The 19034-nt window shown below is 37.2% G+C and overlaps 1 protein-coding gene across 1 annotated transcript in view; it reads left to right on the top strand.

Moving 5' to 3' along the window:
- The first annotated feature begins 5042 nt into the window (after positions 1 to 5042).
- Positions 5043 to 19034, top strand: part of MOXD1 (monooxygenase, DBH-like 1) — a 23778-nt gene continuing 9786 nt past the window's right edge. Inside the window, exons 1-5 of the mRNA XM_010188087.1 lie at positions 5043 to 5087; positions 10240 to 10419; positions 12694 to 12796; positions 15466 to 15632; positions 17071 to 17262. Of these exons, the coding sequence (XP_010186389.1) occupies positions 5043 to 5087; positions 10240 to 10419; positions 12694 to 12796; positions 15466 to 15632; positions 17071 to 17262 (687 nt within the window). The remainder of the gene's footprint in view (positions 5088 to 10239; positions 10420 to 12693; positions 12797 to 15465; positions 15633 to 17070; positions 17263 to 19034) is intronic.

Raw genomic sequence — 19034 nt, 5'->3', positions numbered from 1 at the left:
TTTCCCCTACGCTGCTCTCTAATAGGTCAAAATTATTTCCTCAGTCAAAATCCTCTGTAACTTTTCTCACTGAACTTAGGATGTGACCAGTAAAAACAAGGCAAACATATAATCAGAAAAAAACTTGATTATTTAACATCACCTGAGAAGCATTACATTGTGTGTATTTTTATATAACACCAAAGTTTTTCCATTGTTGAGCTCCTTAAAAAAAGGAGCCTCTTTTCAATTAAAGAAAGGCCTGTATTAGAGAACACCAGCAGCTGCTAGTTAATCTTCATGTTCAGTTTCAGAGCAATCTCTGATAAGGAAGTAAAAACTCCAAAAAAACTTGTTGCCAAGGGTAACTCTGCTTTTACACAGTGGAATGCTTTAGTAATACCAAAGACCCCAGTGTGAAAATACAAAGGGACTCCAGTTTAAGAGACTGATTGATTGAAAGCCAGAAGGGCAGCTTGTAGCCTTCAGTACCTAAATGCGGGCACTGATTTTTAACTTGAGTGATACCAGACAGTAACTGCTTGTTGTTCTCTGGCTTGAACTTCTACGTTTTGCTAAATGTGGTAACTCTAGCAAATTGCATCATGCAGGCTGACTCAAACAAATGTTCTGTATTTTCGTGTATGTTCCCCTGCAAAGCAATTTCAGCTTTGGTAAATTAGATTGGCAACCAAATGATCATCTCATGCTGCAGAGCTTGCAAGCTATCTGCCCTTTGATCTGGAGGACTGTCTCTTCAGTGCGAGCCTGAATTGGCCCGTTAGGCTTCGCAGTGTTAAAGAATCATATAAGTGACCTGGCTGGAAATTAAAATTTTCCCAAGCAACTGCCTCAGAAAATAACAGAAAAGCTGTCTTCTCTCATACTCTGCTAGATTATGTCTTATGTAAAATTATTTCATATATTGTTTTATTCTGTGATCAAAGATGAAACCACATATGACCACGGATTTTAGTGTCACACAAAGCTTTATATTTCTTAGTGAAATGTATTCTTATTTTGTAGTAGTCTTCTTTCATTTCCCTTTTATATCTTTACAATAAGAGTACATAAACTATGCATTGTTGCTGCATTAGATATTCCATTCTTGGTATGCAAAAGTAATCCACTTCATTTCTGTCATCAGCAAGCTTGAGCATCTAGTTAATTTACTCCAGTTTCTTTGATTTTTCTTTTTTTGAATTAAGACAACATCCATCCCTTATGGCAATGTATTGACTATGGCAGCATGTGGTTGGAAAATGTATTTTATGTGACTATCTGGTTAAATGAAAGTCAGAATTTATGTAAGATCTAGTTATATACAAGTGTTAGAAGAAAGGAACCTTAATGTGTTATATGACCAGCAGTGAGCATGGAGAAGGCGAGGGTACAACTTTTGTGAAGCTTTCCAAGTTTCACCTCCAGATTCAGAAGTCTTTGTGGAGTGATGATCTTCAGGAGAGAATTGCTATCGATTGACCCCATTTTGTCTTGTACCATGTCTTTGTTTCTTCTTCCCCATCCTTAGCTATGTGTATGATTCTAGAGTAAGCCTGTGATTAGGTAATGCAGAGAAAAGTGTGTCTAGGAATTGTCTGTAGCAAATCAATCATCATTTCTTATCACAGCAGGCAATAAAATATTTCAGAGTAGAATTGGTCCTTAAATGAGGAATTACAAACCTTCTTTCGTGCAAATACCAGAACAGCAGGTTCATAGGTAGTAAAATCTGACTTGATGGGACTTGCGCGGTGTGAGGTGAGTGTCTGGATGGATCACAGAACAGATCTGCTTTGGTCTTACTGACTTCTTGGCATTGCTTCTTAAGATCAACTTTCTAGTTCAGCCCAGTCACAGTAACATCTTAAGCAAATCTTCCACAGGGCCACGTTTAATTGTTCAGTGTAATTTATAAGGAGAAGAAATTTCATGTCTTATCTGTCTATTCAAAGTATTTCTCTTCAATACACACCTCTTACTCTGCAACTCCAGCATTAAAGAATGATTCCATGATACCCTCTCCATTTTTGCTTCCACTTGCAATGCACAGTAGTTGCAGCTATGTCCAGATCATAAATTCACTGACTCCCAGGGGTAAAACAGAGAGAATAAACATTAATAACAGTGGAAAAATATACAGATAATAATCAGACAATATTACTCCACCATATCCACACATAGCATACAGGACAAATAAAAATCCACACAGAAGACGACTGAACCACAGGTAGATGGTGAACACTTCTTTGCACCAACACTGAAGTGAAGTTTCACCTGGCATGAAAATAATTTACATCTTGAAAATAACTAAAATAATAATTAAAAAAAAACAACCAACCAAAAAAAAACCCTCCCAAAAAGCCTCAACCCAACTCCAAAGCCCCATAACCTGAGAAAACATAGGCATCTAAGCAAATTATTCTAAACATAGGCATCTAAGCAAATTATTCTAAACTGCAAACCAATGTTCTTCACTCTCCTTTCTCCATCTCCTCATTTCAGTGACCTTTCCATTGCTATCTCTTAAGTTGCTTGGACTGGAACTGTTTCTCTGTTTTATGCAGTGCCAATTACAGTTTTGGTTTCTAGAGAATTAATACAGTATAATTTTAATACGTTGTTCTTAAGTAACTTCAAAAGAACCACTTAATCTGAAAATGGCCCATGTATGACTTCATGGATGCCATTGAAGAGTGTTGGAGCCCTACACAAGCGTACCAGGATCTGGCTTTGGGTGAGAAAATGTGGATATCGTAGTATTAATGTAGGCATTACCTAACCGAACATATTTTGTTAACCATCTCATGTTTGTACATTAACCTTGTAATTGTAAATTTTTAGAGGGTTAAGAACAACAGTTCCTGAGACCTGTTCTGCTGACTAAGGAAGCTGTGTCATGTCAAAATCCTGAGCCTTTTGCTTATTTTATCCTGTGCTTTTCCTACAGTAAACTTCAGGTGTCAGAGCACCCAGGTTGGTGACTCCTGTAGAAGCTCAGTATCCGAATGCTTAAGGTCTTTCTGTGTGTGTTCCCTTTTGGTAGTTCTTCATAGAAGCCAGAATTTTCTTGTTAGAAAACATGTTTCCTAACAGCATGCCCCAGTATGTGTAAAACAAGAAACAGACACCCTGTAAATTCTCACACTTGTCTGTCTTTGGGCAAAGCTGTGTGTTCACTCCCAAGCAGGAGCAGAAACAGCGTGTTGTTTTTAAGCTACATGATTAAAGGGAACATTTTGCAGTTATACAATGAAATTAAAGCCTCTTCCATTGCCATCTTAAAGAAATAAATTGACATCACTGTGCACGAATGATGATTTCGTGAACAAAAGGGTGTACCTTCCCTGACTTTATTATTTATACTATTCAGATTATATGTTCCTTTTGAATAAATATAAGCTCTTGATAGACTACCCATTTTGGCTTTAGATCTAAAATGTATTTGCTTACATATTAGTTTATTATTGTATCATTTTCACAAGAAAGTAATGATGTTGCTGATTAATTGCCAATTAATTCTGCTTAGTGTGTGTCAGGTGTGCTGAGAGACTATGGCTGCACCGAATACAGCAAGCACCCTGCTTGGTATTTCTGCTGCTTAGGAGTGCAATGAGTGTATTGCCAGGAAGTGTAACCAAATGAAACATGTTTTTTCTTGACCTGAGCTTTTTATCAGATTTCTCCACAGGGTTGTATTTTTTAACTGCTACTAAATGCATTATCTTAAATCTTCAGACGTACCTCAGGCAGAAACAATGTTTTATGGCTATTTCTTTGAGGTATACTTCTTTCGGATTTAGTCTAAATTACTGCATGCTTTTAAAGTCTGAAACTCTTTATGAGTGGAGGAGTTTCAGGCAGTCAATTAGGAATGAACTTAGGAATGAACTTGATGGCAGAGAAAGCAAGAATCCCTTAAACCCATCTCTAGTACTCATTCTAAAATGTTTCATTTTACAGGTTAAAGTATTTCAGTTATTCTGCACACTGACCTGTAGACATTCTGGGCAAGCAATGTAATTATTAGCATTTCTTAATTATAGTAGTATATAGAGATGGGAGGACTTGTGTGAATTTGGATATATAGAAAGCTAACAGCTCAGCAACAGTAACTTTTACCTGAAAGTGCATATTCTTTTCCAATAAAAATTCTGCAGCTTAAAATAGAGCTATGGTAATTACTTCTTAATGTGGTATACTAATAAAATTTGTATAAGAGCCTTCATTGAACAACACAGTCGCTGAGAAAACAAATCCTTTCTTCTCTACACCAAGAACAGGAAATATCTGTGCTTTGAATAAGGTTTTTCATTCATGTGGTAAGGACTTGTTCTCCGTGGTGATGTTAGGATTTTTGTTATGTGTTTTAAAGTATATCCCAAACCAGTTAAAACCATATGCCAATGATAGAGCTTAAATAAATAAATAAATAAACAAACAAACTAACAAGTCAGCACTGGTTCTTCAACTTGAGATTATGTCTTATATTTGAATCTTGCTTTGGAAAGAAAACCTTCTACATATATTAAGGACAAATCATGCAAATTTAAATGCCTTAAATTGTATGGAACCTCTGTTTTTGGTCAGGAAAATTTCCATCCTCTAAGGAAACCTTACCTAATCACATTATGAGGTTGGGGGTGGGGATGGTTGCTGTTGCCTGGGCTTTTTTTCTCATCTCCATCTCTTTTGTATTAAAATACAAGCAATATAACTACAGAGGTTACATTTTCCTCCAGCCTGAACATATGAAAAAAGTGTATGAAAATAATTTGGATAAACGTTTTTATATTTGAAGGACAATTCCATTTAAGCAGTAATGTTCCCTATTGCCTATGGATGACTATCAGTGAATCAGAAACAGTGGCTTTGCTTTGCCTCCTGCAATTCACTCACCAAAATACAAACTTTTTAAAGTAAGCAGCACCATACAAACTCAGAAGCACTTGGGACAGAGAGTGGTTTAAAGGGCTTTGTTAGTAAAGAAGACTGAATTTAGGATCTGGATTGTACAGTGAGAAAAACAGAAACGGGCACTTCATTGTGTATGTGCAACCGATATGACTGATCTCACAAAAGGTTACAGCAGCGAGTCCAGCAGCCAGGTGAGCATTTGAGGTGTCTCTTTCAGGCCTGACTATTCTGTGGCATTAATTTAATGCTTTCTGACAGACGAGGTGGGGTCGAGGGTGGTCCCTGCCTGACCCTGGAATTCCTGAACTCCGGGCTGAAAGTCTGCATCAGATTAGTGTCCCAGACCTGACACTGACATAGGCAGGGTTTTCTCCTGACAAGAGATAGCTGATAGGTTGTTAGGGTTAAAACCCTGGTGTACCCTGGGGTCATGAACTTAAACATCTACCCTAGCTCTGAAGCATATTTCCGGCTCCTGTTTTTTGTTTTTGCTCTCCACACCTCTGGGTTGTATGCAAGAAACACTAGGCAGAAAGTGCCTAGTGTTTTTCTTTCAGAGTATTCAGATGAAAATAAGACCATAGTATTTTTGAGGTTTTTTCCTGGAATACTTGGAGGGTTTTTTTTCCTGAAGAAGACCTAACTGTAGTAAGCCAAGTATTCTAAGTATTTGCTTTTCTGAAGAAAAATCTAAAACCTTAAAAGAGATGTTTTAGATAAATATTTGTTCATTCCACAACTGCAATTTTGAAAAGAAAAAAAAATCAGAAAAAATCTTGATTCCTAATAAGAAGACTTCATGTCTACCTTCAAAGAGCTTCTCTAAGACAAATATTTGGATATATGTACATGGTACACATTTGTGAAAGAAATATAAAAAACAGAGTAATTAGTAAGAATGGAATAGTTCTTCCTGATGATGAGTATAGAAAGCAGAGACCCTATAACTTGGTCTTCTGTTATAAAAATTCTCTCAGGTAAACTCAGCCAGTACTCAGTTTTGCAACCATCACTTTTTGAACTGAGTTAATCAGGGACATGGCAAGCTCATATAAATAGAATAACCAACCACAGGCTAGATAATCATTTAAATGCAGCAGTGCCAGGACAAAATCTTCTGGTAAATTTTTGCTATTTTGAGGTTATAGAGTAATATTTTTCCCTGTTACACCACCAGCTACATACAAGAGATGTTGTGTAAGGCTGTGGTCTTATTAAAAGTTTTTTATAACAATATACCATCCCATAATGTCTTTAAAATGTAAGATTCAGTTGAAGCTAGCTTTTGAGCTAGAAAAAATAATATATTTCATTGACATTCCAGTGTAGAAGCATCACTGCAACAAAATTAAAAAACCTGCTGACATTTTTGTATATAAAAATAAATTCTACATTTTGTTTTCTGAAGTTCAGTGAGCTATATTTTCTAGCTGGGACACTATAAGGAGACTATGGATATAGTTTACTAACCTTCAGCATTTGCACAAGCAAGTATGAAGACAAACCACAGCTGTTAACATCAAAGAAATCAAAGCAAATAAAAAGGGAGAAAAAACAGGAATAAGCAACAAGACTTTCAGGTTTCTGGAGATATTTTTCCCTTGTAGGTAATCTAATTTCTTGGACCAATTGAGCTGTTTGCATTTTCATCCTGTCTAATTCATCGTACATTAGTACCTTGACCCTGCTTATAAGCAACTTGAGATGTAAGGCTCTATTATGTTACAATTTTGGCTTGTTTTTTTAAGAAACAAAGATGTGGTGTGTTCAGTTTGTGCAGTAGGTAAAGGGATAATAGGAAATACAGAAGAGAGGAATTAAAATCAAAGTGGAGTAACCCAGCATTGGCAGATGTGAGCATTTTCTGTGTTCATGTGATGTCAGCCTGTTGACTAGAATAGGGCTTCTGTTAACAGATGGAAAGCACACATTTTATGTGTATCAACTAACTTCGCAATAAATTGAAATTTGTTTGTTATATCCTTTGAAAGTCAGCATTTTGAGAAGAGCTAAGAAATATAGTATAATGAAAGGAGCTCTGTGAAACCTCTCAGCCTGCCCCATGTGTGCAGGTCATGCTAATCAAACACCACAGCTGAAGCCCATACTTTTGGTTGCAGAAAGGCAGTGTCTTCATTTTGCATTTGAATGCAGTATATTTGAAATACCTCCATCTTTGGAAACCATGATTTGATGTGGTGGTGAATTATAGTACCTCTATTATTTTTTGTCTCTGTTAGTGGGAATCAGATAGGTTCGCATACGTCAGTGTGCTCAGTTACAAAGATTTTTCACCCAAGCTTTCAAGATAGAGGATGCAGCAAGTAAATCATCATGAATAATAAAACAGTAGCTTTCTGTGAGTTTCATGAAAAGCAGGGGAGATTATGTCTTGTTGCATGCACTTATTTTCTGCAGTCCCAAATGCTTTCGGCATTTTGATATAGGGTGGATATAGGGCTTTTATTCGCCAAGCCTCTGGCAGTGAGGAAATGTCAAGCAGAAAATGCACTTTGCCTGCAAGGGAAGAAGTCACTGAGGTGCCCCAGCGGTGCAGTATCTCTGCAGGCTTATTCACAATGTGGCAGAGATCAACCCTGACAGCTGGGTCTTCCTTGCATGTCTGCAACAGCGAAGGCACCTCACACGAACCTCAAAGAATGAGGCAAAATGGCGAAAATAGGTAGCTATACGCATATTCCCTTTCAGTCTCCTTTCAGCCTCACCTGGGATGTAGAACAGCATATTTTAATCCCTGCTCCAGTTAATCAAATAATATTTCTTAATTTTCTGTTTTGCTGAGGTTGTTCTAGTATGTAAATATGATTAGCTATTAGTTGGGTCAGTGAAAGGGTACTCAACATTTCTAGGAGATCTGCTCCTCTTTCTTCTCTCATTTCAATTAGAAAAGGTGCTATGATCCTTAGGGAGCTGACCATTAAAATATTTCCATACATTTCTGGGAAATGAACATATTATGATTAATGAGATTTTCCTAGGATTTTTGTTAGCAGATTTTTGACCACTCTTAATAGTTTTTTCTTTTCTCAATTAGTTTAAAAGGGGAAAGAGAGAGGTGGCACCTCTTCAACCAAGTTGTAAAAAATTTTGTAAAAAGTGTAACTTCACTTCCACTTTTCATTATTTATTTGTGCATCTGAAGAATATAAGTTGTCCTACAAGATGCATTGGAAAGATGCTTAAGGGTTTGTTTTAGTGTTTTCTTTTCTTCACTGAAGAAAGCTAAACAAACCTATTTTTTGAAGTGCTGTTATTGTTTAGGTAACTGACACTAAAAACTGATGACAGGATGTGAGTTTCTAATTTTGGTGATGTCCCATTGCTTTGAGGGGAAGCTAGTTTTGAAGTAGCGACTGTAAGCACAGCAGGTGCTGGGCTCTTGTAGCAGCAGGCGGAACTGTCACATGTTGGGACAAAAATACTCTCTTTTCTTGGTAGCTACACAGCTAATATTTCTATAACCATTTTGCTGACTAACCCATACATTATGTGGAGTTTCTGAATTATGGAGATACATACTGTTATGTACTGTATATGTTGCCATGGTATGAGCGTGCTTTGATTCTGCAGTATTTGGATAAATATGCAGGTATTTGAAGGAGTAGAGGGAAGAAGCAGCATCAAGCTGAAATTTATTTCTGAATCTTTGTCAGTCAGTCTGACTTGGGAATAAATTCTTATCTGATAGGAAAACTGACTCGTATCTCCTTCAAAAATACTATTAGTTTCATGGTGCAGTAGTTCATGATGGTGGTAAGGCTAAGCGAAATAGTGATTGCTGAGAAGAGTACAGAAGATCCCTTGTCAAGTATTTGAGTTTTGCCACCAGAAGGGAACTTCTGTGCGTCCATGTAAATTGGCATTCTTCCATTGACTTCTAAGTGCAGTGAGGTGGGTGGTTTTGGTTTGTGCACTTCTTGGACAGAGATGCAGGTACTCAGCAGCAGCTGGACTCATCAAGAACCGCAATTCAATAGTATTTTTCAGATTTGTATCAACAAAGGTGGTCTTGATATGCACAAAATCGGGTTGCTTCTTGCTACCCTCCTTCTTTTGTAATTGCTTTAGTGGTCTGAACAAAATGCAGAAATGGAAATTTCTGGTAACAGCATTGCGCTGACAATATTTTAACAAGGTAATAAACTGTTCTTGCGTACCCTGTTCTGGTCCTCTCTTAGTTGGGGTTCACGTGCTTGTAAAACACATGATGCAAAGTCAGGATATATATACATTTTTTGTCTGTTTAAAATACCTTCTTTTCCCTAATATTAAAAGCTAATACTTTGTGGCACGCTACATCTTAGGAGTTGCATTGCTGAAGCTTTACTTTTCCTGTGAAAACATGAATGCTTACCTTATTCAGCTGGAAGGTAGATATGATAGAATGGAATGCAACCTTCGAAAACAAAAGGAAGGGGAAAGACTCCTTTCATTCTAATTTTGTTTTCTATATGCTTATATTTTGTGGAATATAATCTTTATTAAAAACAAAATTATTTTTTTCAGAAGTACTCATGCTTGCCTCAGGGATGTCGTCTCTGACAGAGATAATTTATCATCCATCCAAAGAGAGAGTGAGCATTGTTATATGGGAATGAAATAATTTCAACCTACTCTGAAGTTCGGTGGTCAAATTATACTGGGGGCATCTGGGTTCCCCTGAGAGCCCTTCAGCTCTTTACTGCCACAAACAGACTGGAGCACCCAACCTCTGAGGAATGACTTCATGTGAATAAAGTCTTTGCAACTGAGCAGATTGTAAAATAAATCTGATTTTTTGTAGATGTCAAAAAAATTTAAAAGTCCATCTTGAGCTGCTGAGCAGTGTAGGGTATAACTCCAGGCTCACCCTAGATGTATAGAATCTATGGGCAGCTCTAGTTTAAAATGGTATAAAAGAGGCAGAAAGAGGGATAAAAACTTCTGAGAAGTTCAGATGCCAAACTGGTTTAGTTGTACACATTTTCAGCTGGTTTATATACCCCTCATGCTGGAATGTGGCTAAACAAGATTGGACAGGGGGAAAGACAAGTAACAGTGCAAGACTGGGGTGGGAGAAGAGAGATGAAGACAGATGGCAACAGGTTTCAAGACAGAGTTTTCCTTCTGTCCCCGATTGATGCACTTGAGCAATAACATTTTTAATGCTTGGGGATGCAGAGTGCTGAAGTAGCATCTCAACCTAGCTACAATCTCATGTTAAGTCTCCTCTTCTAAAAGAAATACACCATATAATTTAAGATCTGTCTGTATACCTGCATTGAAATAGTAACATCTGAGATGTGTTTTCTTTCCTTTTATTTTTCATTTTAACATTGACAGGTTGAGCCGTTGATCCAGAAAGGCCATGAGAATCTGGTGCACCATATCCTGCTCTACCAGTGCAGCAGCAATCTGAATGACAGTGTGCTGGACTACGGGCATGAGTGCTACCACCCCAACATGCCAGACTCTTTTCTCACATGTGAGACAGTCATTTTTGCTTGGGCCATTGGAGGAGAGGTAGGATGAATGGCTGTCTAGCATGCTTCATCAGCGGAGCTTTGGGTGACTGTGTATCATGATGAACCTTCTTCCTGGCGTATCAGTCTGTTTTTAAGGGTACACAGTCACAGTCCCTAAATGCCTTATCAATAGGTACTCAACTTCTTCTTGGCCTCTTGAGTATGGAATGCAATGAACATCCTGAGTGACAAGCTAAAAGTTATGAAAATTGTATTAAGAGTTGATGCATTAGGAGAAGAAGAAAACTTGAGAGCATTGAAGTCTCACCGTTATCAACTTGACACATCTGATATGGAAATATACTGCCTCCAGCAATGACCAGTATATGTTACCTGTGGAGAGTGACAAAAAGAAAAACAAGTCTCTGTAGGTGGCTGCATAAAAGACTGGGAGGCAAGTTTTTCCAAATGAGGTTAAACATATATTCAAATAATTTTGTGCCTCACCAGGACCTGGTTACAGTGTTGCCTCATTCAGACATATAATTCTGAAGTTTTCTACCCAGCCCGAAGAGTCATCATTTCAGTGTAGAAGCGATCCTGTGTCAGTGCAGAGCCAGCACAAGGACCACTTTGCTCATGTCAATGAGGCATATCTACAGAAAACAGAGTCTCTGATGCCATGCTGACCCTAGGCTGTGTTTACAGCTTATTCTTTATGTTAATTTAGGCTGCAGTTAACGCTTGCAGCTGACACAAGGCAGCATTACTGACAAAAGAAGAATCCCACCCCTTCTTTACCCCCTTGATTCACTGTGTGCCCATACACATGATGGTGTGGGTACAGAGGGGTCTGGGGTGCTGATAATTTCTGGACCCTTCCTTTGTGAGCCTGCAGTCCAAAACCATCTTCCAAGTGCTGCAGTATGAAGAGGCCAGACCTGCTACATGGACCCATCAAAATAAGTTTAATCCACTATGAGCATTATCCCTGATGTATGCTTTGTGCATTTTCACCATCAGCTATGCTCTGACCTAGTATTTATACTTTCAACTGTCTTAATCTAAGTGAAATCAAAAACTCATATAAATAATTTATCATTTGGCAAGCACTATGGAGGCCTTTGCAAGGATGATCCCATTGTTAAAGTTCTACAGAGAGAAATCTGGCAGGTCTGGGTTACATTCAGGTTTACTAGGGTACTCATGGTTCTATAGTTTACCCTTACATAGAATGAAGCTGATAATATTTATTACTATATACAAATATTAATTAATTAATGTTCATCAAGCATAAGAAAGTTGGGATCTCAAATTGCACAATTCAGGAAGTTAGGAAATATTAAAATATTAGCTATATACTATAAAATTATGCAGACTCATTCCTATAAAAGTGAAATTGATAGATGAGTTCACTTGGAAGATTTTAGTTTGAATCAGGAGTCAGTTTTTAAAGCAAATCTCCCAGTTATCTCCACTTACTCTAGTTATCATCACAAGTGGTTTGAAAACTTACACAGTTCTCTTTGGGGTGAAGTTAAACTGGACGTGCAAACCCAGCACCTCCCAGCAATAAATGGGGTTCAGTGCATGGGATCTGACCAGAGCTTGTCCAAAGGAGCATCGTGTGGGGACAGTGGGTCTGGCGCAAGCTGTTGCACTGTACAGAGCTATTTCTTTGCTCTACGTGGCTTTCTAATGTAAATGTAGTCATGAAGATCATATTTATTGCTCAAATAATTTCACTTAGAATGAGTGATTCCTTCAGGAAAAACAATCCTGTTTTTCCTGAAAAAAAAAAAAGTATAACCTCAGTATTCCCTGGAAATTAGTGCTTTTAGAAACTGGGAATATTTAAAATGCAGATTCACTTTTTCATAAGGGTTTATTGTTAGACTAACTGCCTGATGATGCAATGTTTATGTGTTTAAAATGAAATTTTCCTTTTCCGTTCAAGCAATAAGTACAGGATAAACAATCATAAGATCACAAGATAATGCAAGTCGGAAGGGACTTCAGGAAGTCTCTAGTCCAGCTTCTACTCAAAGCAGGGTCAGTGGTGAGATCAAACAAATTTGCTTAGGACTTTATCCTCAAGCAAGCATAGGATCTGCTATTTTATATTTACATAATTATTTTTCATATTGAGTATATAATAAATATATTATTCCACAATGTCATGTTCAGAAAGTTATAAAAGAAGTTTCCTTTCCGAATTTTATCATTAATATGATTGTATCTTTGCTAAAAAGGTAGATGTATTTACAAAAAGAATTTAACTATTAACAATGGCAAAAACAACTTGTCTTTGTACATGTGTGTTTATTTCCAGGGTTTCACCTACCCTCCTCACGTTGGCTTATCCATTGGCACAGCAGTTGACCCTCAGTTCGTTCTTATGGAGGTGCATTATGACAATCCATCATACACAGAAGGTTGGTACCCTCACACTCTTTAAAACATGCAAGATTGGAAACTGTACTAGACAAAAGTGCTTCACATTGCATTGCACAACAAACAGAGCAAACACAAAGCTGAAGCTTATTTTTCCCTGCTCAGTAGTTCCTGGTTCCCAGTGTTGTTCTCACTGCACTCAAAAGCATAACTTGAAGTCATTGGGAGTTTCAGATATACAAAGAATTGTGGACCAGGTGCATACATCTCCTTTTATCACTACATTCTTCACATTATCTCTCTCTGCTTTCCTTTTGCTGGGAAATCCAATCAGACTGAGAGCGAGCAGCACAGCACTCAGACTGTGAGACAGCAACACAGGGAATGAGCCTTTTATTAATTTTTTTAGCATTTTTTAAAGACATATACCTGAACTGTAGGATGCTTCTGAACGAGAAGTATAGACTCAGGTTGCTAGACTGGGGTGAAAGCAGTTTATCTTAAAAGATAAGCTTTTTATTAATTATGGTGTTTTTTAATCTTCTTTCTAGAATTCATGTATTTTTAGAAGAAACAAAAGGAAGAAACCAGGGACCCCTAGAAAGATCTAGGGAATGTTGAAGCTGACTTTTGGAAATATACTTTTTTATTCTGAAAAAAAGTTTATTGAGCTACTGTATTGAGAATATTCTGTTGAACCGAGTAAAATCCAGTGCAGCAGAGAGTACTGGCCTTTCTTTACACCCCCATGTGTTAAAATAAAGTTCTCTGTGTGGGTTATGTTGTTCTGCCTTACTGTTATTACCACTCTTTGTGTTGTTCTAGATGTACTGTCTCAAAATTATTTTCTTTAATGACAGAATCTCTCCCTTCAGCATGTACATTTGCATGGGGTATAGTAAACTTCATTTGCATTCTTGATGTTACATGCTTTTCCATCAAATGTTACTTGAAAGCCTGAGAAGTTGCATGCAGAAAAACTGTTTCCAAATTGGTTTTGACCCTAAATTCACTATTTTATTTTAATCAACTGTATTTGATACTGTTGTTTTAGTTCATGTGGCACATAAAAAACTGGGAATCAATAATGTTTTGTTTCCTTTTTAATCAATGAGGACAATTTTGTCTTACTGGGACAGTCCCAGGTGAACTCAGAGTCTTGCCAAAGACCTGGGAAAATTTAGACAGTGGGCAGAGCAGGAAGTCTGTGATCCAGGTCATGTTTCTCTCCTCCATGACAAAATACACGGTGCTGGAAATGTAAGGGAAACCTGAGTGCTTAATCTGCTTCAGGTCAGGGCACGTGAATCCTCCTGACAGAGCATCAAACCTGCCACTGGATCAACTTCATTTTCCCATTTCAGGATCTGCATTTTGCCAGCTTGGGTCTCACGGTTAAAGGCTTCATCTTTAGTTTCATGTTGTGATCTGGGGTAATGTTTTCCTAAGTGACTCAGCTTGGTAGTCAACACTGGCTTCTAGTTCGACTCAAAAATGTTTTAACTGCTCCTAATTTGGCTGGTTTTGAATGTTTCTGTTTATGAAATATTTAGCATTTCCTTTTAATTGGAAAAGTGACCTCTTGATTGTTTATCAAAAACTCTTACATATTGTAAAAATTTCTGGCATTTAGATGTTAGCAACAAGCTTGAAGGGGAAATACCTCAGAGGATAAATTCAAGTTGATGAGATTGTACAAATAGCTTCAAAAAGAGAATGAGTGTGGATTTCCAAACCCATGAAAAACGGGTATATATCAGTATATATCACCTGAAATGTTGAGATTTGTATATTGCTGAATGTCTCATATTTGATTACCACTCTTAGTTGGCTATGCATAGTTTATAGCCTTTGTTCCTTAATAATTATATACTACTGTCTCTTAGGCATTTTAGTGATTGGGTAACTTAGTCCCTACTCTGCACCTCTGTCATTTGCCTATTTTAAAATTGCCTGCTGCTTTCCTTTGTGTAAAATTTGGTTTCAAGCACTGCTACCCCTGTTATATGTTTTTTAGAAGACCAGTATAGGTCATTAGGAAGTCTCTTACCTTCTCTGAGATAAGAAGTAAGAAATGAGCTAACAGAATGTAGGGCTTGTGCAAACAAATTAATCTTTGTTTTTTTGCTTGTATCTTTCCTAATAAAAATGGCTAATGCAAGAGAAATAATTTTAAGCAGTTAGATGGTAGAGGCAACATAAATTCTGAGTAGCTACATGAACAAATGCATTTGACTAAACATTTAAGTGAATGAAATAGATTCATATAATTTTGACTCTAAAAAACCTCAACCCTTTTACATCAGACTTTTGGTTCCTTCAACTACTTTTTGAAATCCTTAAATGAGTGCACTTTTTGAGGTCTTATTGTTTCCTTGTATTGTTTGTTCTACTTGTGATTTGCCTTCTTTTCTCTGAGGTCCATGTTGGATAACTCAGTGGAAGGTACATAGAGGCTAGGGGAAGCACATCTTTTTCATTCACATCTGAACACCACAGATATCAGCATACCATGTTTAACAACTCTCCTGTGAGCTGCTCCTATTTATTGCTCCCTGCATATGGTCTGACTAATTTCAAGGTTACTGAGGTTGATTTCTCAATTTTAATGTAAAAATCTTCGGCAAAATCTTGAAAAAGGTGAAACAATTGGATATTTTTTTTAATACTGATTTGTAGCCCTGGCTGACTGTGTTTTCTTTTGTTGCAGGTTTGATAGATAACTCTGGTCTGAGGCTAATTTATACTCCAGTTTTAAGGAAATATGATGCTGGGGTTATTGAAGCCGGCCTTTGGGTCAGCCTCTTCCACAATATCCCACCGGGCATGCCTGAATTTGTGTCAGAGGGTCACTGCACACTAGAATGTCTGGAAGAGGTATGTCTCCTGGCTGAATCCACTGCTTTTCATTCTTAGAAATAGTTTTGGACAGCCTTTTTAACTTTTTGGGAAGATTGATAGTTGCTAGTTAAAGATATGTGAACAAAGGATTCTACTACATGCTGCCCTCCAGAATGTTAGGTCTTTTTGAGCTGCATGCTCAGTATTCAGGCTGCTTATTGTTATGTGTAATACTGTATGACAAAGTGATTGCATGTTTTAGTAGTTGTGTGATCAGTATATAAACATACATTGCTTTCCATGGCGGGGCTATTAATAGCCCAGAATAGCTAGCCCAGAAAAAAATGTTGAGAGACACTAATTAAGATCTGTGTATGTGTAAGAGGATCCTAATAGTGAAGTGAAATCCTGAAATGTATTCTTAGACCAACAACTGAAACCGAAGAAAAAACTGAAACTGAAACAAAACTGAACTGGTTTTGTTGTATGGCCCAATGTAGAAAATTATGCATTCATTAACACTTGGTTTCATTAAGATAGTTTAAATATCGCTACAGATAATGGAAGCGTTGTCTAAAATCTGTGATTAAGATATCATGGGAGATTCTCATCTCATTTTTAGAGAAAGGCTGAATCAATATCTGCTCTTTGGGACATGGTTTGGAGTGAAGGGTAAATTAGATATGGAATTTAGGTTTGTTCTTGGTGGCGTTAAATATTTCATATTATCATAGCATATTTCAGCCTAAAAACATTTGAGTAATCTATTACCATTCTCACCTTAAGGCTGTACTTGAAAGGCATGGCAAAACCAGACTATTTCTAGTTTGGGCTCTGAACAAGAATCAGAATTTAGCATACCTAAAGTTCAGATCAATAGATCTCAGCTGGAATGGGAGTTATGTCAGATTTGTGTCAATTTGGAAAAGTTAATTTTAAAATGTCTTTGACGTGGAAAAAAGTTTCAGATATAAACCTACAGTATTTCACTATCAGTTTACTTGAAGATTGGAAATAGAACATATTATAATTATAGCCTCTTAATTTAAAGTGCTTCTCTTGGCACAATATTGAAGATACTCATATCTACATGAAAATTCTTTACAATAAACATCTACATCCAATAGTATTGGCCAATAGCAGTAAAATAACTAGCAGATTTTACTATAATAACTTTGAATGCTTTAATCTATTGAGAATTATTTGCAGTCCAGTTGATTTTCATAAAAACTGTGTGTGTTAAGAATCAAATCACATTTTTATTTAGTAAAAAAATAGAAAAAAAAAAACCTTAACGTTTTTTATAGCTAAAACTTCAATTCCACATACAGATTTGTTTTTGCTCTACACTGCATTTTACTGTAAACTGTGGGAATGTAAAATGCATTTACTAACGTATTATCACTTTGTTTGTATACTGGTTGACATTACATTGCATCTGGGCATGCTGATAGTGTTGCTTTCCCCTGGCCAGGCTCTAGGTGCTGAGAGACCCGCTGGGATTCATGTGTTTGCAGTACTTCTTCACGCTCATCTTGCTGGCAGAGCTATCAGGATGCGCCACTTCCACAATGGCGAGGAGCAGAAGCTGCTTGCTTATGATGATGAGTTTGACTTCAACTTCCAGGAGTTTCAGTATCTGAAAGAAGAAAGAACCATCTTGCCAGTACGACACTCTTAATTCTTTCCCTGAAAGGGTTTAAGAGATTGTGTGCCTAATATATACTCACATGTAGAATTAATTTTGCTACAGAATTTCTTATCATAGAATCCTAGAATTCTTGAGTGTTAATTTTTCCACTTATCACAGAGTGAGATGCATTAAGGTTTCAGTGTCTCAGGAACATCCACCCAATTCACTACAGACCTGGCTTGGCCCATCAATTCAAGCTATGCTTCGGGTGTGTTGATTTGAACTTTACTATCACAAGTCTGAACAAAGCAGATTATAAAATCACATGTGTGCCTGATTGTGCCATCTTTGTGCATCCAGCCAACTGAAGAATGGAAACATCACCACGTGGCTTTATGAGGCCATTGGAAATAAGTATCACATCCTGAGTATTTGCACACAGCAAGTATCCAGCCTTGCAAACATGTCTAGAAATTAGCCAAGTCTTCTGTTTGTTTCATATTTTTATTTTCTCTTGGGAGTAAAACTCAATGCTCATGTTCCATGTGAGGTTTCACTGAGTAAACAAAACCCTTTGGAAGAAGAAATCATGCATGCAATCTGCTATTCTTGTGAGATTAATGTAATATGTCTTCTAGAAAAATCCCAACTGCAATTATATTATAAAACAGTAGCTACCCATAGATATTGCATGAAAAGAGCCTGTATTTTTGTGGATGAGTTACTCATTTAAAAATTATTCACCCACTTTTTGTTAATTCCAGCTGACATCTGTTTTTCAAGCTTTGGCCTGAGGACAAAAAGTTTGGTGCTACAAAGGTTGGGTACTCCAGATCTGACCAGCAGAACAGCTGGAGATGTGCTTGTCCTGGTGCCTGTGAACAAGCCCATTACTTGATGGAATTAGTCAGATGCAAAATACAAAACAACTGAATTTTGTTTATAATTGGAGGCAGTAAGGGAAAGGGATCTGAAAAGACCGTTGCAATGACTGAACTTCCAAGTGTGGTCAGGAGCCCCATGGTTTAAACTTCCAGGCTTCTCTTCAAGTCTCTTTCTCTCTTATGTCTCTTCTTCAATTCTTGGTTACTTGGATATTTGTCCGTTAAAGGCAAGAAGATAAAATGCTAACTTTCTAATTTAATTTCTACAGCAAAACCTGGATGTTCAGGTGCAGCATTTACTCTTTGAAGTCCAACTGCTTGTACTCCACAGGGACTTCAAAGACAAACTGATGTTACCTCCTCCAGGAAAGAAGTGTTGAAGGGGTTTAGGAAGAAGGCTGGCAGCAGATGACAGGTTTGCAGAGAAAGCCTGTAATATTTTTAGGAAAATCCATGCAGATTATAGAGAAAGGTCTCTTAAAATTCAGGAACAAAAGGGAGTAGACAGCAGAAAGACTGAAAGAGGTATATGATAGTATCTGCAATTTAAAAAAGACAGCTCAAGTAGAAGCTGGAACTCTTTCTCTGAAGTGAGCCTTTTTCATGCTTTTCGTTGTTTTCATCTGTATAAAACTACCAGTACAGTTTTACATGCATCATGTAATTTGGATGACAGTCTAATCAATTAACTAATAATTTTAAATATTTTCACATATAGGTTCTTGTTATTCTCTCCATCTGCAAGCTCTTCCAAAGCTGCATCCTTTCTTCAGCTTGTGAAGTTCAGATTATTCGTTTTCTTTGTGTACTAACACTCTTCTCTGAATTTGGAAGCAAAAGACATGACATCACAGAAGGAACACTATTAGTGAATGTTATCTAGTCCATAAGCCATGAGAGGAAGAGACTTCGCTGGTGGGA

The sequence above is a fragment of the Mesitornis unicolor genome, unplaced genomic scaffold, assembly GCF_000695765.1.
Source record: "Mesitornis unicolor isolate BGI_N332 unplaced genomic scaffold, ASM69576v1 scaffold53667, whole genome shotgun sequence".
NCBI lineage: Eukaryota > Metazoa > Chordata > Aves > Mesitornithiformes > Mesitornithidae > Mesitornis > Mesitornis unicolor.
The sequence above is the reverse complement of the archived record's forward strand: the minus strand, read 5'-3'. Positions and strand labels throughout refer to the sequence as shown.